The sequence below is a fragment of the Martes martes genome (assembly GCF_963455335.1).
Source record: "Martes martes genome assembly, chromosome: 7".
In the NCBI taxonomy this organism is placed as follows: domain Eukaryota; kingdom Metazoa; phylum Chordata; class Mammalia; order Carnivora; family Mustelidae; genus Martes; species Martes martes.
The window spans coordinates 50658593-50678910 of NC_137894.1; the positions used below are offsets into that span (position 1 = coordinate 50658593).

General features: G+C 45.7%; 1 protein-coding gene across 1 annotated transcript; it reads left to right on the plus strand.

The window, feature by feature from the left end:
• Positions 1 to 491: 491 nt before the first annotated feature.
• KLHL33 (kelch like family member 33) lies at positions 492 to 8969 on the plus strand. Its single transcript, XM_080809808.1, has 4 exons — positions 492 to 1249; positions 5053 to 5977; positions 6093 to 6260; positions 6366 to 8969. Exons 1-4 carry the CDS (start codon positions 496 to 498, stop codon positions 6916 to 6918), a joined length of 2400 nt encoding a protein of 799 aa, XP_080665934.1. The 5' UTR covers positions 492 to 495; the 3' UTR covers positions 6919 to 8969.
• Positions 8970 to 20318: the final 11349 nt, after the last annotated feature.

Sequence of the window (20318 nt, forward strand, 5' to 3'; positions counted from 1 at the left end):
AGGGAGGAGGTCATCTCGGGACGAGCCCCAGGGGATTGGATGTCAGAGTTCGGGCGCCGGGAGCCCAGTCCCCAAGCCCGCCAGCACGGGCTATAATTAGTCGGGTGGGGCCATTGACCCGGTTGCGGGGCAAGTTCCCTTTGCCACACGGTCCGAAGCTAAGAAGGTTCAAGTGAGAGGCAGGAGGAACGCTGGTTTCTCGGGAGGGTGACTATTGGGATGGGCTGGGGGCAAGCCGGGTGGGATACGCTGCGGGTACTGAATCCGTACACAGGCTCCTTGCATGCTTCGCTGCGCTTGGTGAATCCCAGAGTTGGGCAGCATAGCCTAGGGGCTCGAGCCTTGGGATTGGGGGTGGGGAGTGGGGTTTGAAGTAGGGAGAGGGACTGTCATGTTGCCGGGCCGGAGGCAGGGGTTCCTCCGGCCTCTCTGGATCCAGCTCTGAACCTCTCCTCTCTTCCCTCCGTTCACCTGCGGCAAAACAGCAACCGAACCATGAGCGTCTCGGACTCCGCACATCATCCCTCCGACCCCGGGAGCGTCTCTCTTCCCGCCCAGAAGGACCTCCTCGGCCTCCCTTTACCCGACCGGAAAACCTCTTCCTGGCCTCCTTCCCCGGATGAGGATCCCGGTTTGCCCCCCTTTCCTCTGGAAGAGACGGTCCCCAGGCCTTTGGCCCCGGGGAACCTTCCATCTCCAGCCTTGTCCCTAGAGGAAGAAGAGGAGGAAGAGACTGAAGACGAAGACGACTCGGCGGAGCCGGAGGGACTGCGCAGCGAGGAACACCCGAGCCAGTTTTTCGCGGAGGCACAGCGGCTTCGGGAGCAGAGGTTGTTGCTGGACGAAGAGGTGTCCGTTGAGGGGCGAGTATACGGGGTGCATCGGGTAATCTTGGCTGCGATTAGCAGCCTCTTCCGGGACAGGCTGCTGGGCGGCAGAGGTCCACAACCGCCCCTCAGCCTCGACGTGACCGCCAGGGCCTGGGAGGCCGTGCTGACCTTTGCCTATGAGGGGTTCCTGGGCCCTGCCCCGGGGGAGGATGTGCTGGTCGTGGCGGAGGCTCTGGGAGCACCCCGGGTGAAGACCTCGGCCCAGTGGAGATGCGAAGGGGCTGGAAGCGCCAGGGAAGACGGAAAGCCGCCCAGCCGGGTGGAGGAGCTGAGGGAGAACCTGCGCAGTATTGAGCTCCTATACAAAGAAGGTGTCGGGTGTGACCTGGAGCTGGAGGCGGGTGGCTGTCGGCTGCGAGGTGAGGACCTGGGTGGCATTATATTACTGCAGGTGCAAATATGTGTGTGCAAGCTGTGGGTGGTTTGATCCCTACCACAGTGGTTTTGATCCCTGCTGCAGTCAGAATTTCCCTGGGGGTGGCCTTTGGTGCCTTTCCTGACCCACTGAGAGTGAGGCATGCGCAGCTGAGTTGTTTTCCTGGGAGCACTGACAGATTTAAGATGACCCTTCAATGTGTGGCTTTCCCTGTGCCCAGTAACAAGGGATTTCCAGCCAGCTGGCTGGTATTAGGAGTATAGTCTAAGCCAGGAGAACAAGCAGAAAGTGATTGACTCAAACAGGGATTAACCAAAGGCCCTTCTTGACATCTTCTATTTTGGACACAGGAAAGCCAGAGGAATATGGTGGGAAAACTCACTGTGTGTCCTCTCACCTAAGTGTGCTTGACACCATGGTAGATAGGAGTCCTACAGCTAACAACAAGATCTGGTTTTGTTTTTCCACAATCTTAAGACTACCAGGACATGGCACTTTGAAGTTAACTGTGTTCATCACAAGGAAAGCTAAGGACGGTTAAATAAATTGAGTATTATTCAGATTCTACAGGGGTCCAGGAATTTTTACACACATCTTCTCTTTTCATTCTTGCTTTAAACTAGTGAAGTAGGTATCATTATCCCTAGGTGCAGGGGGAAAGTGGTAAACTAAGAGATGATAACTGGTGAGAACAAGGATATTAGCTGATATTCAATAGCCCAGTCTGCTTTCACTAGGCCACGCATTCCCTCCTGTGCAACCAAACCAAAGACACATAGGATCTGACAAATGGGAGTTAGAATGCAGGCACATACAAATTTAAAATTAAAAGGTATTGATTCAGAGATTATCTAGTTTAGCTTTTATACCTTACTGATAAAGAGACCAGACTTCAAGACAGGTCCAAAATCACAAAGTTACTGCTCACTGGAATGACTGGAACCCAAAGTGCTTCTGTGACTCCCAGAGGAAAAACCATCCGGTTTTAGCTTGGACTGCTTTAACAAGAATACCATAGGGGGCACCTGGGTGGCTCAGTGGGTTAAAGCCACTGCCTTTGGCTCAGGTCATGATCCCAGGGTCCTGGGATCGAGCCCCACTTTGGGCTCTCTGCTCTGCAGGGAACCTGCTTCCTCCTCTCTCTCTCTGCCTGCCTCTCTGCCTACTTGTGACCTCTGTCTGTCAAATACATAATAAATAAAAAAATCTTAAAAAAAAAAGAATACCATAGACTGGGTGGCTTGACAACAGAACTTTATTTCTTACAGTTCTGGAGCCTGGAAGTCCAAGATCAGGGTGCCCTTATGGTCACATTCTGGTTAGGGCTCTCTTCCAGGTTTGCAGAGGGCCACCTTCTCACTGTATCCCCACCTGGTGGAGGGAGAGGTTATCTCGATAATGTCTATTCTTATAAGGGTAGTAATCCCACTCATGAGGGTTCCACTCCCATACCTAATTACCTGCCAAAGGCCCCACCTACAAATATCACCACACTGGGGCCTATGGCTTCAACATATGATTTGGATGGGGGGAGATTCAATCCACAGGAGGTCTCTGTGTGCTTGTTATCATTTCTGATAGTAGTAACTGGAGGGGGGATTTATAATTTCATAGTTATAAAGTTTTCTCTAGGGTTTGGAATTTAAACATACTTCTATCCCTGCCTTCATTTCCCTAAGAAACATTCCAACTTAATGGTGGAAACCTGTCATTTAAAATTCTAGGGAATAATGATGAATAGGAGGGAGAATACAAGTGGCCATGACCCTTTCCCTGTGGCCCTGAGCTACAGGTTGGTTGACTATATGGGAACTGAAAAGGCTTACCTGCCTTGAGGAATGCAGATTTTCTCAGGCAATATGTATTTGAAAGCTGTCACTGATAATCACTTCTCAGGAAGCACTGAGGCACTAGTGACTGCTTAAAAGATAGTGGAAAGCCACATCAACATCACCTGTCCTTTGAGAGAGGCCAATGTGTCACAGTTGGTCAGAGCAGCTGGAGGTTTGTAAGCTTTCCTGGGAGTTCGGCCCTGTTACCTGCCTGAGAGGACTTCCAATAGCATTTCCCTCTTTTTTCTTATGAAGCATTTCAAACACATAGCAAATTAAGAAAATATTAATATGAACACTTGAACACCCGTCTCCCAGACTTAATAGTTAACATTTTTCTAAAAAGATTTTATTTATTTATTTGACAGACAGAGATCACAAGTAGGCATAGAGGCAGGCAGAGAGAGAGAGAGGGAAGCAGGCTCCCTGCTGAGCAGAGAGCCCTCTGCGGGACTCGATCCTAGGACCCCGGGATCATGACCTGAGCTGAAGGCAGAGGCTTTAACCCACTGAGCCACCCAGATGCCCCTTAACAGTTAACATTTTTATGATATTTGTTTCATCTCTTTATTTATCACTGAAGTTTAAAGTAAATCTGACATTTTTCTGATAAATACTTGGGTCTGTGTCTCTTTAAAAGAGGACATTACCATAATACCTTCCTTGTGTCTAATGAAGTGAACAATAATTCCTTAGTATTATCTAGTCCACGTTGAAATTTTCCCACTGGTCCAAAAAATGTCTTTTAGAGCTGGTTCATTCAACCTAGGACCCACTTGAGGATTATACTGTGTTCAGATACACATCTCTTATGCTTCCTTTACTTTTGTGATGACTTGACTTGGTTGAAAAAACAAGATTAGTTAGCTTATAGAATGCTCCATTTTCTAGATGTGTATGTGTTTTTCATCATGGTTTTAGCTTGTTCCCTTAGTCTCTTAATTTCCTATAAATTTGAATTGAGAGCTAGAGCTTTGATTAGATTTAGGTTAAATATTTTGGTCAGAATACTCCATGCCGAATGCCAAATATCTTAAATTGAGTTGCATTAGGAAGCATATGAGTTTAATGATTTAGTAGCTTTGGTTAACCGGATCGTTTCGGTGTTATGGGGGCCATGCAGACAGGACGGATATGGATACCCGAGTACGCTCCTTGCAGCCTGACACCATTGCCATTGGGTGGTGAGATTAGCTCAGATCTTCTTATCTGTGGGATAGAAAATAAGTCACTTCCTTTCTGTAGGACTCAGTTTCCTTCTCTTAAAAGGAGCAACTGAACTGGATGATTTCGAAGCCTTCCAGTTTAAAATGTCATGATTCCATGAATTGTACTGACATGGGCGGGAGGTGTGCAGAGAAAAGCTGTACCTGGGAAACCTTAAGTAGGAGATGGCAGTTAGAGGAGGTTAGGTCACAGCCATTCCTGAGTGTGGTACCTTTTTCTAATTAAAACTGGACTAACAGAATGACTGAAGCTAGTGGCTTTTACGACGGCAAAGGAAAAAACTTTATTTTGTTCACAATACAAACTTATATAAATTACACATTGGTCTTTGCAGTTTGTTTTTTGCCCCCTTTTAGCAAATGCTGTCTATAGCATCTGCTCAACTTGATCCATCAAGGCTCTTTTTCTAATTGACCTAGATTAAAAAAGAAAACAAAAAACTAAAGCAATGTTAATCACAGTGTCTTTAGGCCACTAACACGAGAATCATGCAGGGTGCTTGAAAATGTAAAGATACAAATTTCTAGGGTCTCCATCAAGACCTACTGAGTCGGAATCTTTGGCGGTGGGTCCCTGAATCCTGCATTTTAACAAGCACCCCATGGTATTCTTTTGCACCACAGTTTGGCCTGTGGCCTTGGGTGGTGGGCCCAACTTGGGGGTGTGAAGCTGGGATCATGCCTGGCAATTTGCAACACTCTGGATTCCCCTCTGCTTCTTCTTGCAGTGCACCGAGCAGCCCTGGCCTGTGGCAGTGAGTTCTTTGGCGCCATGCTCCTGAGTGGGATGAGGGAATCCCAGGGCACAGAGGTGTCTCTGCATACCATCTCTGCCCAGGACCTGAGACTCCTCGTCTCTTTCGCCTACTCTGGTGCCGTGCGGGCAAGGTGGCCAGGACTACTGAGAGCTGCCCAGGCTGCTCTGCAGTACCAGAGCTCTTCTTGCCTTGCTCTGTGCCAGAGAGCCTTGGCCCGGGGCCTCAGCCCCGCACGCTGCCTGGCCCTGTTCCCCATAGCTGAAGCCCCTGGATTAGAGAGGCTCTGGAGCAAAGCCCGTCACTACCTCCTCACCCACCTGCCTGCTGTGGCTTTGTGCCCCACTTTCCCTTCTTTATCGTCTGCCTGCCTGGCCGAGCTCCTGGATAGCGATGAACTACATGTGCAAGAGGAGTTTGAGGCCTTCATGGCCGCGTGGCATTGGTTAGCTGCCAACCCTGAGACCCAGGAGTCAGAGGCCAAGGCCCTGCTTCGATGTGTTCGCTTTGGCCGCATGTCCACCAGGGAGCTGCGGAGGGTACGGGCAGCTGGGCTGCCTCCAGCCCTGCCCCCTGACTTGCTGCATCAGCTCCTGGTGGAGGCTGCAGTTCCGGGTCAAGTGAGGCGGAGGGAGCCTGACCAGGCCCTGGTAGTGATTGGCGGGGATGGGCTCCGATCAGACATGGCCAGAAGACAGCCATCCCGAGGAGTGTGGTGGGCCCGGGCCTTCTGCTGCGGTACAGGACTGGTTCGAACTGTGGAGTGGGGACGGCTCCCTGCCCTGCCTGCCCCGGGGCGTTTCCGGCACGGGGCTGCGAGCCTGGCAGGAAGTGAACTCTATGTGTGTGGGGGACAGGATTTCTACAGTCACGCCAACACCCTGGCTTCGACTCTCAGGTATGGGCCCCATTGAAGAGCAGTCCTCAGGGTGGGCAGCTGAGGGAAGTTGTTGGCCCAGCCAACTGCAGAGTCCTGGGGTCACTACTCTCACCTCTCATTCCACTGTGTCCAGGTGGGACCCCAGTCAAGAGGACTGGGAGGAGATGGCGCCTTTGTGCCAGGCTCGGAGCTTTTTTCCCCTGGTGGCACTGGATGGACTACTCTATGCCCTGGGCGGCCGGAACGGTGATGTTGCTCTTGACTCTGTGGAGGCGTATAACCCCGAGCTCAATGTCTGGAGGTGAGCAGGGAAGGGGCTGTTTCTAGACTTCAGGGAGAGACTAGGGGGTTTGGAAGGGAAGCCGAAGAGGATTTTTGCCTGATCAGGTGCCCTGTTCTCCTTCAGGCCAGCTCCTGCCCTGCCAGCACCATGCTTTGCCCACGCAGCTGCTGTTTTGGAGGGCCGACTGTACGTGAGCGGTGGCTGCGGCCGTGCTGGCCAATACCTGTCCTCCTTGCTGCACTATGACCCCAAGTTGGAGCAGCCAGGGACACTTCTGAGCCCTATGGGCATACCTCGGGCTGGCCATGTCATGGCCGCTCTAGGGGGCCGGCTGTATGTAGCAGGTGGGCTAGGCAAGACGGGGGACCTACTGAGCTTTGAGGCCTATGAGCCAAGGACTGATAGCTGGACTCATCTGGCACCTTTGCCCTCCCCCCATGTGGGGGCTGCAGGTGCAGCTCTGCAGGGGGAGCTCCTGGTGCTGGGGGGCTACAGCCACCGTACTTATGCCCTCTCCCACCTTATCCATGCTTACTGCCCTGGCCTGGGCCGCTGGCTCTGCCTGGGAACTCTGCCGAGGCCTCGGGCTGAGATGCCGGCCTGCATCCTGGAGCTGCCCACTGTGCAGCACATAACTTTGGTTCCCACGCGGCACCAAACCAAACCTGCTGGGTGAGTGGGGAGCAGCAGGGGCTGAGGAGGTGGAGGAAGGGATCAGAAATATCATGAGAGAAGGACACAGATGATGGGGGAGAAGGAGAAGGCTTTATTCATGATAGCATTTTATTCTAGCACAGTGTTTCATAACTCACAAACCGCTTTTGTATATATGATCTCCGTTGAGCAAAAGGTAGCTCCAGAACTCCTGGAAAAAGGCTGTTGGAGAGGGGGAGGCAGCGGAATGCCTGGATAAGGTGAGGAGGCCCAGGAGCAGCTCTACAAGCTTTAGGGACCCTGACACGATTGTGGGTGGGGCAAGCGTATCTAGCGGGGAAGACAGTTAAGAAGTTCCAGTAGTCAGTGTTTAGGGGCCACGAGAGGACAGTCAGCAAAATGCTGATTCTGACCCATGGATCAAAATGAAAAACGTGGAAAGGCCACCCCTGAAAGAGTATGAGGAGTGTGGGGAAAAGGACTGTAATTGTCATGCTCTTCCCTTTTTTCAGGACTTGCTCCTTTCTACTCTCCAATCCCCGGGACACCTAAGCCCTCTTGGCAATATTGTTTCTCAGGTAACTTGCAGGCTCAGTCCAGTATTTGCTCAGCCCAACCCTGCAGGCTGCCCCTAAGAGCCTCTTGGCAGAAGTCCTTGTCCCTACCTGGCGACCTGGTGCTGCACGGGGGCCTGAGTTGCCCAGGAGAGGAGGCGGGAGTGCTGCGTGTGGGGAAGAGGAGGAGGCCCAGGCAAAGGAGCCAGGTGTCCATAGTGGGAAAGGGATGGGATGAGGTTTGAGGGGTGTGATGGAAAAAGTCAGAAGGCTGACTGGCTTCTTTCTTTCCCTCGGGGTGAGTTCAGGGATCAGGAGTGACAACAGGACAGTTGCGGTATGAGGTCCTAAGTTGTGAGAGGAGGTGGAAGAGAGGAAAAGTGAGAGACAAAGAGGACTCAGAAAAGTGGTTTCCCCCCTTTCTTTCTCTTTCCTCTAGAGTTTTTAAGATTCATTTCCCTTTTTTTGGCCAGGCAGAGTTAAGTCAGATGCTTCCTTTCTCCCTTCCTCCACCGTGCTCTTTCTTCCTTTCCTTTTTTCTTTTCTTTCCTTTTCTTCCTTCTTTCTTTTCTCTTCTCCCTTCTCGCACATAGTGATCAATCCCCTACTATGTGCCAGGCACTAAATGAGGCACAAGGACACAGAGATTGGAGAGCTCCTGACCAGCAGGTAGACTTGTGGGTGGACTTAGCAGTAGGGCCACTTATCTCATCCCTCTCTTCGCTTGCTCTTAGAGTTGTGAGAGCTCAGACAACAAAGGAGTGTACTCTGCCCAGGGAAAGCTTCTGCTAAGGAAGTCATCATCAAATGGGTGTAGTTTGGATTGGATTTTGAAGACTCCTTGGAAACTCACCAGTCAGAGAAGGGGGAAGGCACTCCAGTCAGAGAAAAGGAGCAAGTGGGACATGTAGTGCCCTGTGTCTCTCTAGCAAAGGGAATGCCAGTATTCCAGAGGGTTCTTCAGAGGCTTCTGCTGCTGTTGCCAGCCCACCCTCTTCTCTGGAGCTTTTCTGAAGATAGTAGCTTGCACTTAATTATATATTCCCTCCATCCACAACTCTCCTAAGTCTTTCCTGTTTGGTATTTTCATTTTTGACCCCTGAGCAGCTCAGGGCAAAGAAGGGCCAGTTCTTTGTATAGGTCAGTTTTCTATTACCATTGTTTATTAAGATTCTCATGCTCCTAAGGGTGCGATAAAGGAGTCTCTCTTGTGCCTTTCTTCATCCTGGCCTGGAGGTGCTTGGCATAATTTTGTTTATTTATTTATTTATTTATTTTGGAGATTTCATTATTAAGTTCTTTTGCCCCCCTATATCTCTGGTTTGGAGCACAGATGAACATAAGGAGGGATAAGTAGGATATATATGAGAAAAGGGAAGAAAGACTGAAGAAACCAGAGAAGAAGGATATTGAAGGTTCTGAGAAACTATGAGGATTGAGTCTTTAGGATGAACTTCTGTGAACATATTTTTTGTGGTTTGTAGGCAAAGGCAGACTAAAATAAAGATTTCATAATTATTGAATGATTCTTGTCTCAGTTTTTCTATAATAAAAAAACATGTAAGAGTCCCATGTAATTTGGCTTCTATCTCCACCACACTGTTGAAACCACCTACCCTCGTTGTCAGCATGACCTACTTGTCATTTAATAATATGAGGCCATCCTCATTCTCCCTCATCTTCCTGAAGGATTGACTGGCTTGAAAATTGGCTCTTTCCTGAATATTTCTCCTCCCCTGGTTCCAGAGAGCACACTCTCCTGGGCCTTATCTTCTCCAATCGGAAGAGGTGGTAGAGGGAATGCCTGGCTGGCTCAGTTGGAGTAACATGTGACTCTTGATCTTGGGGTAGTAAGTTCAAGCCCCATGTTGGGTGTAGAGATTATTTAAATAAACAAACAAACAAATAAATAAATAAACTTTAAAAAATTATTAAAAAAAAAAACAACAACAAAGAGGTGGCAGAAAGCTATATTATCCAAAAGGGCATGGCTCCATTTCAGGTAGAGCTAGCAGCCAAGGATCCAAAAGTATGTGGATAGGGGTAGTTAGTTACAGAAGTCTCTAGCTTTTGTTATTTAGGATTTTTTTGTTTGTTTTTAAAGGTAGGCATCCCACCCAGATGTGTTTGGAGCCCCATGCAGGGTTTGAACTCATGACCCTTAGATCAGGAGTTGGATACCTAACCAGCTGAGTCACCCAGGCACCTCCTCATTATTAGGTTTTGAGTTGAGGAAGGAGAGAGAAGATAGAAGAAGACCTCTGATTTGTAGCAGGACAGTGGTCAGTGGTCTAATCCTCACTGAGAAAGTCCTGATATAGGGCAGGTAACAGGTTGGGGCCCTAGCCAAGTGGTCTGAGATTCAGTGTAGTATTGCAACCCCAGAAGGGAGGTGGAGTGAGAATCAGGAATGGGATGGAAAACACTCACACAGAGTGGGCAATCATGGGAATCCAGGGATTAGGCTACAGTTTGGTGAGTGTGTGGAGGCCCACGATTCTTACCTTTGGTACATCAGATAATGAGCCAAGGATTTTAGATATTCTCCTACTAGGTCCCTCCACACTCTTCTTTCAACCTCCTTTGTGGGTAAGGATGAAATTTCTGTATTGCTCCCATCTTTTCAAGACTGACTCAGGACCTGGATAGGACTGGGCATGCAGGCTGATGTCTGGTATCAGTAAATGCATTGAACTACCAGGATCCTTGGTCTCCTGTGCCTCATTCTAGGTTGTCCATTTTCTTCCTTTATCTTGCTTTATGTTCATTGTTCTTGAGAAATCTTCCCTCCCCTCCATGTAAAGTCATAATAACTAACCTGGGTTCTAGTCTGATTTTTTTCCTGCCTTCCTCACTTCTACTTGGATGAACCACCGTCATGACTTCAGATTCATCAGGCTTTGTTGATATTATCAGTTTCGCTTTTTTCCTAGACACAAAGCTTTGAAATCATTTAAGCTTGTTCTCCCCTTATCTTTCTTCTTTACTTGACTCATCATGTGATTCTGAGCTACTGAAATAGAAACCTAACTGGTTTCTTGTCCCAATGTTTTTTCTGTCAAAAACATTACATGTATTGTGTCCTGGACACCTGGAAAGTTTAAGAGGAGAAAAAGTTTAAAATGAGAGAAAAAAAAAAGGAGGGTTAAAGTGATGTGAAAATCCTAGCAGATACAAAACCAAGTATCCTTATTTGCCCAGAAAGAGCCTGGGCTGAAGAAGCAACAAGGCCGGAAGACTGGAAGACTGCCCAGCACGATTGTTTAATGGAATCATGGAATGAGGAGATTTTAGAGATCATGTTATTCAAACCTTTCTTTATAAAGTGAAGGAAGCCAAGGTATGTGGCACAGTCTAGGTAATGAAGAGGAAAGCTGTTTATGAGAGCAGTTTCCAGGTGACATGTCTGTACATAATGACCAAGAGGCTGGCTTGGACAAGCGTCACAGTTTGGGGTCTATAGGCAAGAAAGTCCTAACTACTCTTTCAGGGCCTAGACTGCATTCCAAATCTTAGCCAACCCCTGGGATCAAGGGGCTACTTGTGGAAGAGTGTGAATTTATCATAGTTCCTGGTAATACGGGACGAAAAAAATGCACACACACACACACACACACACATATATACATACGCAGGGATATATGTGTATGTCTCTAGCAGTGAGATTATAGTCTTTTTTCTCCTCGAAGACATAGGATGTTTATGATATTATTGTCACGGCTAGAATTCAAGATATAATAATCTGTATTTCTGATTAGAATAATGAAAAAAAAGTACATCTTGAAAGTGTACTGAATTAGAATCAGTAACTTGGGTTCAAGCCCCAGATCAGTTGCTGCTTTGGTAATTGTAAGTCCCTTAATTACTTTGAATGACAGAATCTTAGTCCATGAACTAGGGATAATACCTGTACTATGAACATCATAGTGCTAGTAGAGTCATGAGCCCCAGAGCTTGGGATAGTCCTAAGGCCTATAGGTACATCTGGAAAAGTATGCCCTGGTAGTCTGTAAACCAAGTTCCAAGGCTACATCCTTTTTGATTGGTGAACTAGATAATGTCAAATAAGATAGTCAGTGTGCTGTACGGTTCCCTGAGACCATAAGTGTCACACACAGGGTTACGAGGTATATTCTCAGCCACTCTGGCCTGAAATTGCTCCTAAGATAAGGATGTGGGATCATCTGGACTCTAGCTAGGGACAGGGCATTTAGGGGGTTAGGGATCTTCTAGCTATATACCAGCTTGACTGACCATCAGATATGCAATTTGAACCCCAAGGCATACTTTTCAAGCAAACTGTCACTGATGAAAACCAACTCTCTCACAACAAAGTAAAAACCACTTGTTTCATAGTACTTGCTATGTTCCAGGCAGTGTGCTAAATGCTTTACATACATTATCTCATTTAAATGTCAATAGAACCCATAAAAAGTGGATGCTATCATTATCCCCCCCCTTTTTAAAAAACATTTTATTTATTTACTTGAGAGAGAGAGTGAGAAAGAGCATGAGAAGGGAGAGGGTCAGAGGGAGAAGCAAACTCCCTGCTGAGCAGGGAGCCCGATGCGTATCCCCTTTTTACAGATAAAAAACTGAAACTTAGGGGCACCTGGGTGGCTCAGTGGGTTAAGCCACTGCCTTCAGCTCAGGTCCTGGGATTGAGCCTTGCTTCGGGCTCTCTGCTCAGCAGGGAGCCTGCTTCCCCCGCCCCCCCCCACCTCTCTGCCTACTTGTGATTTCTCTGTCAAATAAATAAATAAAATCTTAAAAAAAAAAAAAACCCTGAAACTTAGAGGAGTGACTTTATTTACCTAAGGTTATGTAGTTTATAAATGTTGAGTGTGTATTCAAACTCAAGTAGAAGGAATTCAAGCCCATTTTCTTTCTTTCTTTTTTAAGATTTTATTTATTTATTTGAGTGAGAGAGCAAGAGAGACAGAGCAAGAGAGGGGCAGAGGGAGAGAGAGAGAGAAGCAGACTCCCTGCTGATACAGGGCTCCAACCCAGGACCCTGAGATCATGACCTGAACCCAAGGCATATGCTTAACCAACTGAGCCACCAGTCACCCAGATCCTGCTTTCTTTAATTATGTCACCTCTCCAATGTAGATCCGCCTCTACAGAATGGTGGGCTTTATTTATGAAACTCATCATCGGATTCTACAAATGGGAGCAATTAAAGGTACAAATGGCACTGGAGGCTTAGAGACATAGTCCTGAGGAGTCTGATATAAAAGTGCTGTAACACATACTAGTTGTGATTTTCAAAGAAGCTCAGCTAGAGCACGAAGCTCTTCCTTCCAGTAGTTTGTCTCATTTGCTAGGATGTGTTGAGCCAGGGATTGTTACAAGTATAGTATATCAGGTGAAACTTTTCGAAGAGAGGACTTTGACTGGCCATTTTACCTTATCAGCAATATCTGGTCTTAGTGCAGACTCAAGGACCAGTCTCTTACTCAGTTCAGGGTTTATGAGATTACCTTACCTTATTTTCTTCTGCAGGCTAGGTCACACAGCTCATCAACAGCAGAGTAGAATTTAGACACAGATCTGTTGGACTCCAGAGTGCACACTTAGTTACTGTACTATATCATTTCCACACCCATCTTAAAGTCTCTAATGCGGTGGCCAAGTATTCCACTCCTCCTGGGACTATCCTTATTCCCATATTTGGTTTCATTATTCCCACGAGCCATTAAAAGATTCCCCCAAGTCCACTATTTTACATCCAAAGTTTACCCATCCACCATCCACCCAGAAGGAGCACTCAAGTCCTATGTGAGATCAGGTTTCCTGATCATGTTTTAATATGATTACTCTTTGTTTGTTTGTTTGTTTGTTTTAATATGATTACTCTTTGACATGAGTCTGTACTCCTCAGGCAGGTCCCATCTTCCAAGACTTATGAACTGCTAACATCCTCTTTTAATGTGTTCATGAAAAAGGCCTCCAGGGGCATCTGGGTGTCTCAGTCAATTAAGTGTCTATCTTCGGCTCAGATCATAAATTTGGGGGCCTGGGATTGAGCTCAACATCAGGTTCTCTGCTGAGCGGGAAATCCCTCTGTCCCTCCCCTTGCCCATGTTCTCATTCTCTCTCTCTCTCTTTCTCTCAAATAAACAAGTAAATAAAATTACAAAAAGAGAGAGAAAGAAAGAGGCCTCCAGGACAGCAGTTCATTTTAACAGTGGCATTCTGTAGGCAATAATGCTAAAGACATGTCAAAGGTAGCAGATTATTGTGGTCAAGGTCTGGACTGGGAATCAAGGGACTTGTGTTCTAGTCCTAACTCCTTCTCTTACTGACTGTTTCAACTGGGACAGGTCATTTGATCCCTTTGGACTGTCAAGTGAGAAATTGAGTAGTTAGGAAAGTGTTAACAGCTCTTTTTCTCCAACTGCTAAAATGTGGCTAGGAAGTTACAGGCAGGATTGTCCAGCCCTGTTCAGAGCCTCCAGGACAACTGATTCACAGCATGGACTCTTCTTCTCAGGTCCTCACAAGGATCAGTGCTATGGGGCAATACTAAGTGCTAGATTACCTGGCCATAGTAACTTCTGTAGTGAATCTGGGTAAGTTTTTGTTAAAGCTGCATATCTAGAATGTGGCCACCCAAAATGACCTCTGACCATTTGTGTAGTCTGTTCAAACACATGTTTGCTAATATGCAGGGAGCAGGTGTTGAAGTTACCCATTAACTGAGTTTTAAAGGTTTTTTTTAATGATTTTATTTATTTATTTGACAGACAGAGATCACAAGTAGGCAGAGAAAGAGGAGGAAGCAGGATCCCCGCTAAGCAGAGAGCCCGATGTGGGGCTCGATCCCAGCACCCTGGGATCCTGACCTGAGCTGAAGACAGAGGCTTTAACCCACTGAGCCACCCAGGCACCCCCTGTTAACTGAGTTTTAGACAGCATGGATTATTTTGTTCTAATATTATTTTTAAAATGTCCCAAGACATTATGAAAGTTGATATTACATTTTTATACAAAAGGTAGAAGAAGGCAGAACAATATATTAAATCTATTCACTGTCTTCTGTTAAGACCTCTTCCCAATACCTCTCTGTGGGCTGAGAAACAAGGTCACTTCCCTGAACACAATGACTAGACTGATCCTAGGGCACAAGGCTGGGAAGGAGTGCTGAATCTGATAGATCACCACAGTGTCTCCTTGTATTTGTTGACTGTAACCCTGGGGCTGTACAGCTATTAGGGAAACATGACTTCACTGCATCCATCCCAGAGGTTTGTTTGGATGCTAATTAATCTGATATTAATAAAGAAATATTTGTTGAATGAATAATGAGGGAATGTAGCCATTTCTATAGATATGAGGCTCCTTGTCCAAGCAGAGATGCTTGCCACCTGAATTGACATCTACTTCAGCTAACCTACCTCCCAGGATAAGCAATTCTACTGCAAGTCACTATTGCACAAACCAATGTATTAGGAAGTGATTTAAAATGTTTAAGGAGGGTGGGTTGACTACAATGTAATCTGATGTAAACTAGCCTTAAATGTTGCGGGTCTAGTGTTCCAATTCTAATGATGCATACCAAACTACCCAAAACTTGGTGATTTAAAACAACAACTACTTTACTATTTTTCTCATGATTTTATGTGTCATTAGTTTCACTTAAATTTAGGTAGGGTTTAGCTAGATGATTTTTCTGTTCTGTGTTCATTGATGGAGGTTACTTGGTTGTATTCAGCTGGTCAGTGGGCTGGTCTGGAATGCCCAAGACAGCTAGGTTCACATGTTTGGTGCCCTGATGGGAGTGGCTGGAAAACTAACTCAACTGAGATCATTACCTGAAGCACCTGTACGTGGCCTCTTCCGTGTGGTAGTCTAAAGGTAGTTGAACTTACTCAGGAGCCTCCAGAGGGAGGCTTCCAAGAGTCCTGGGTAGAAGGTGTGAAGTTCCTTTGACCTAGCCTCAAAAGTCCCAGAATGACACTTCTGCACATATATTGGCCAAGAAAGTCACCAAGTCATCCCAGATTCAAGAAGTGAAAAATCAGACTCCATTTCTCAGTGACAGGAGAAGCAAAAAATTTGTGGTCTTCTTTAATCTTCCGTACCTGGTAAGGGAGACTAGGCAAAGAGGGAGGGTTTACAGTCCCTTAAAGGAAGGTGAAGAGAGGTGTTAATAAATGTCAACAGGTCAGAGACCAAACGCAGGGTTGTTTTGAGTTAGAGGGGTCAGAAAGAAAAATGCCCTAAAGTTCTTGTAATCTGCTGATGGGCTTCTGTAGCTTTCAGGTGGCCCAGAGGGCTACTTTGGGACGTCAGGTACTACTGAATAAGTGCTTGTCCCTGTATCACAACTAGTATGATGTTTCAAAGTTGGTAGTAGTTAGACTGAACAGAAACACAAGCTGTAAATCTAAAGGTAATTATTCACAAAGAAGAACAAATCCATTGAAACCAGTGGCCTTTACATTCCCAAGATTCTCACTCTTCTCAGCTTCTTATCTGAGGAGGCCTGCCCTTCCCAGTTCAAAGTCCTATCTCTCCAGGAAGTTGCTCAAAGTCCCTTCCCCACATAAACCCGTAGTTTGTTTCCTAGTGGAATATAGCATTTCTCATAATCTGCCCATTTTTTAAAAAGATTTTACTTATTTATTTGACATGGAGAGAGAGATCACAAGTAGGCAGAGAGGCAGGCAGAGAGAGAGGGGGAAGCAGGCTTCCTGCTGAGCAGAAAGCCTGATGCGGGGCTCAATCCCAGGACCCTGAGATCATGACCTGAGCAGAAGGCAGAGGCTTAACCCACTGAACCACCCAGGCACCCCATGCCTATTATTTTTTTATAAAAGCTTTTTTAAAACATTATTTTTATTAGCATATAATGTATTATTAGCCCCAGGGGTACAGGTCTGTGAATCGTCAGGCTTACACATTTCACAGCACTCACCATAGCACATACCGTCCCCCAATATTCATAACCCAACCACCCTATCCCTACTCCCCCACCTCCCAGCAAACCTGTTTGTTTTGTGAGATTAAGAGTCTCTTATGGTTTGTCTCCTCCTGATCCCATCTTGTTTCATTTTTCCCTTCCCTACCCCCACAACATCCCCCTGCCCTGCCTCTCAAATTCCTCATATCAGAGAGATCGTGTGATAATTATTTTTCCCTGATTGACTTATTTCGCTTAGCATAATACCTTCTAGTTCCATCCATGTCATTGCAAATGGCAAGATTTCATTTCTTTTGATGGCTGCATAGTATTCCACTGTGTGTATATATCACATCTTCTTTATCCATTCATCTGTTGATGGACGTCTAGGTTCTTTCCATACTTTGGCTATTGTGGACATTGCTGCTATAAACATTTGGGTGCACATGCCCCTTTGGATCACTATCTTTGTATCTTTAGGGTAAATACCCAGTAGTGCGATTGCTGGGTCATAGGGTAGCTCTATTTTCAATTTTTTGAGGAACCTCCATGTTGTTTTCCAGAGTTCTGCCTAATTATTTTGTGACTTCTGCATATGTCTGTCTCCTTCATGAGATCATGAAGTCTTGAGAAGAATGCATGTTTTATACATTTTACATGCTATCATTTGCACTTGGTAGATGCTTAACAGATTAGACAATTCTTTAATAGAAGTGTAGTTGATATATAATATTATAGTAAGCAGGTGTTTGTTGAATCAAAATGGGGGAGGACAAGAAGTGTGCAATAAAGCAGACAAGAAGAGATGAACAATTTTCATAGGTGGTAGGGCCCTTAATAAAGGGGTTTCAAAAGGCTGAGAGGATGGCACTCCTTTGCCCAAGAAAGAAATCAGCCTGGACACTACAATCTGAAGAAAGTTTGCTTCAACTCAAGAGAGTGGCTAATTTAGAAAAGCAGGACTCAAAGGAACAAACATTGGCAAGGTGCATTTATAAATGTCCACTGGAGAGAAAAACTACATTTGGACTTTGTCGAGAGATTTTCTCTGTTGCAAGGCAGAGATAATTCATCTGGCTCCCTCAAAATCCAGCTGAAATATCCTTATGGATTAGTCAGTGGCTCTCTCACTGGGACAGAATCAAGTTGGGCCCAATATATATGAAATATATATGTGAAATTCAGGTGTGGCAGGGGCTTTCCTTATTAAACTGCAGTAGGGTAGGTAGTTACTGTCTCTCTGTCTGGAGAATCACTCTAGACCAGTGGTTTTCAAAATGTGATCCCAGAATCAGAGATCAGAATCAACATTACCCAAACAATACTTGTTAGAAATGCGCATTCTTGGGTCCTATCCCAGATCTACTGAATCAGAAATTTTAAGGGGTGTGGAGAGTGGTGAGAAGCAATCTCAGTTTTAATCAGGGGTTATTAAACTTCAGCATATATCAAAATCTCCTGGAGAGCCTGTTAAAACACCACTTGCCAGATCTGGCCCCCAGGGTTTGGAAATGCAGACGCCAGGGCCCACTCCACTTGTCAAGATTAGTGCTTCTCAAAGTTTAATGTGAGTGGGAATAATCTGGGAATCCTGTTAAATTATAGTTTGTGATTCATAGGTCAGGGGTGGAGGCTGAGAGTCTGTGTTTCTAGCAAGGTGATGCTGATCATAGTGGTCAACATCCCATAGTTTGATTAGCAAGACCTTGGGTCAGAGGTTCCCAAACTTGCCTGCATATTAGTATCATCTAGGGAGTTTCAAAAACTACTGGTACCTGGGTCCTACTCAGGACACTGTGATTTAATTGATCTGGGGTGGGGCCTGGGTTATGGATTTTTTTTTTAAAGATTTTAAAAATTTATTTACTCACTTATTTATTTTAGAGAGAAAGAGAGACTGCACGTGTGTGCGAGTCCTGAGCCAAAGGGAAGAAGGAGAGGGAGAGAGACAATCACAAGTAGACTCCCTGCTGAGAGCAGAGCCTGCCAGTGGGCTGGATCTCACAACCTTGACTGAGATCATGACCTGAGCCAAAACCAAGAGTGGGAGACAACAAAGTGAGCCACCCAGGTGCCTCTGGGTTATGGACTTTTTAAAAGATCTCCAGTAGTTCCAGTGTTTAGGCTTTGCTGGTTTTGAATTTTTTTGTTGTGACAGCTAACCAGAAAGTAAACTCTAGATCTTCCTAGTAAATCAGGAAGTAGGGGTCCCGGTTGGTATTCTCCCTGCATCTGATGGGAGTTCTCTGATCTGAGGCTTCAAAGCTCATTGGACTAAGTTGGAAAGGCTTGCATATCCTGTTCTTTCACAGGTAGGGCAGATAGTTCCCATGGAGAGTTACAGAGGAGGAGGCCTTGAGGTGGGACAATTATCTAAGGTACACCCCTTATTCCAAGGGGAGCAGGCTTAGAGATTTAGACCTTCAGAAGGAAGTCATATGTGCACTCCACTCTTTTCATCTCTTATTTCCTTCGTCTCAATATGCCACCATTAGAGTCTCCTTGCAGGACCTCTTCTTTCTGGTTTCCTAGAGTTGTTTTTTTTTGTTTGTTTGTTTGTTCAGAGAGAGTGCGTGGGCATAAGGAGGGCAGGATAGGCAGAGAGGGGCAGAGAGAGAATGTTAAGCAGGCTCAATGCCCAGTACAGAGCCTGTCCCAGGTCTCAACTTCATGACCCTGAGATCACGACCTGAGTGAAGTCAAGAGTTGGAGGCTTTATCAACTAAGCCACCCAGGCATCCCACAGGTTTCCTAGAGCTGGTGTTCCTTCATCAAACTCCTCTCCTTCCGCTTGAGACAGACCACCAGTGAGCAGTAATGCACCTGGGGAGCGGATTCAGAAATTTGTGGAGGCTTTTTTTCCCTCTCATAATTATTACAGTTATCCATAGACATTTAATGGGCAGGATTAATGTCTAGCCAAGATTGCTAGACATTCAGGAACTGTGCAGGGCCCTTCCACATAATAAGCGACCCTGCATCACAGAAAACTTTGAATGATTTGCCAGTCACTCATGTAGTTGAAAACCCATTATAAGTAAGATTTTATTTTATTTTAAATATAATCATAAGGCATTTTATATATGGCTTAATATATCCTGAGCTTTCCAGGAATGCTACTACTATAAATATTATGGGATGATCACATCTTGTTTTTTTTTGAAAATTTGCCAGAAATTATTTGTCATTTTGGAAATCATGCCACATCAGTACCTCTATTTTGGTGTTTGTCTTTTTTTTTTTTTTAATAAGACAGCATTTTTTAAAGGATTTTATTTATTTATTTCACAGAAAAAGAGAGATCACAAGTAGGCAGAGAGGTAGGCAGAAAGAGAGGGGGAAGCAGCCTCTGCTGAGCAGAGAGCCCCATGCAGGTCTCAATTGCAGGCCCCTGAGATCATGATCTGAGCTGAAGGCAGAGGCTTAACCCACTGAGCCACCCAGGCACCCCTATTTATGGTATTTGAATCACCATCCTAACATACCCATATCATGCTGTATTTGTAGCTGTTACAGTCAAGGTAATTCTACATAGAGCTGCATGTATCTGAGGGCCACATTGTCTTTTCGAATGTTGTGCCCAAATATTTACATACATAAACGCACAGTATTTTATTTTTTAAAGAAGATTTTATTTATTCATTTGAGAGAGAGAGCGTGCACAAGTAGGGGGAGAGGCAGAGGGAGAGGGAGAAGCAGAATTCCTCTTGAGCTGGGAGCTGGACTGATGGATGTGGGCTCAATCCTGGCACCTGGAGATCATAATCTGAGCCAAAGGCAGACGCTTACCCATCTGAGCCACACAGGCACCCCCACATAGTGTTTTATAATAAATCATCTTCCTTGTATTCTTTTATATCTCTTTAGACATTTTATTAATTTTTAAATTATGTGTGTAGGTAAAATACATTATTTATACATTGTAGTTCACGTTATAAAGGAGGCATAAAAATATCTGTT

What these genes read in the sequence shown, in the direction of transcription:
- KLHL33 (XM_080809808.1), top strand. Translation starts at nt 496, where the DNA reads ATGAGCGTCTCGGACTCCGCACATCATCCCTCCGACCCCGGGAGCGTC. An exon ending in ACCCTGGCTTCGACTCTCAG is followed by an intron (nt 5,978 to 6,092) that starts GTATGGGCCCCA and finishes CACTGTGTCCAG; the next exon opens with GTGGGACCCCAGTCAAGAGG. An exon ending in CCCGAGCTCAATGTCTGGAG is followed by an intron (nt 6,261 to 6,365) that starts GTGAGCAGGGAA and finishes GTTCTCCTTCAG; the next exon opens with GCCAGCTCCTGCCCTGCCAG.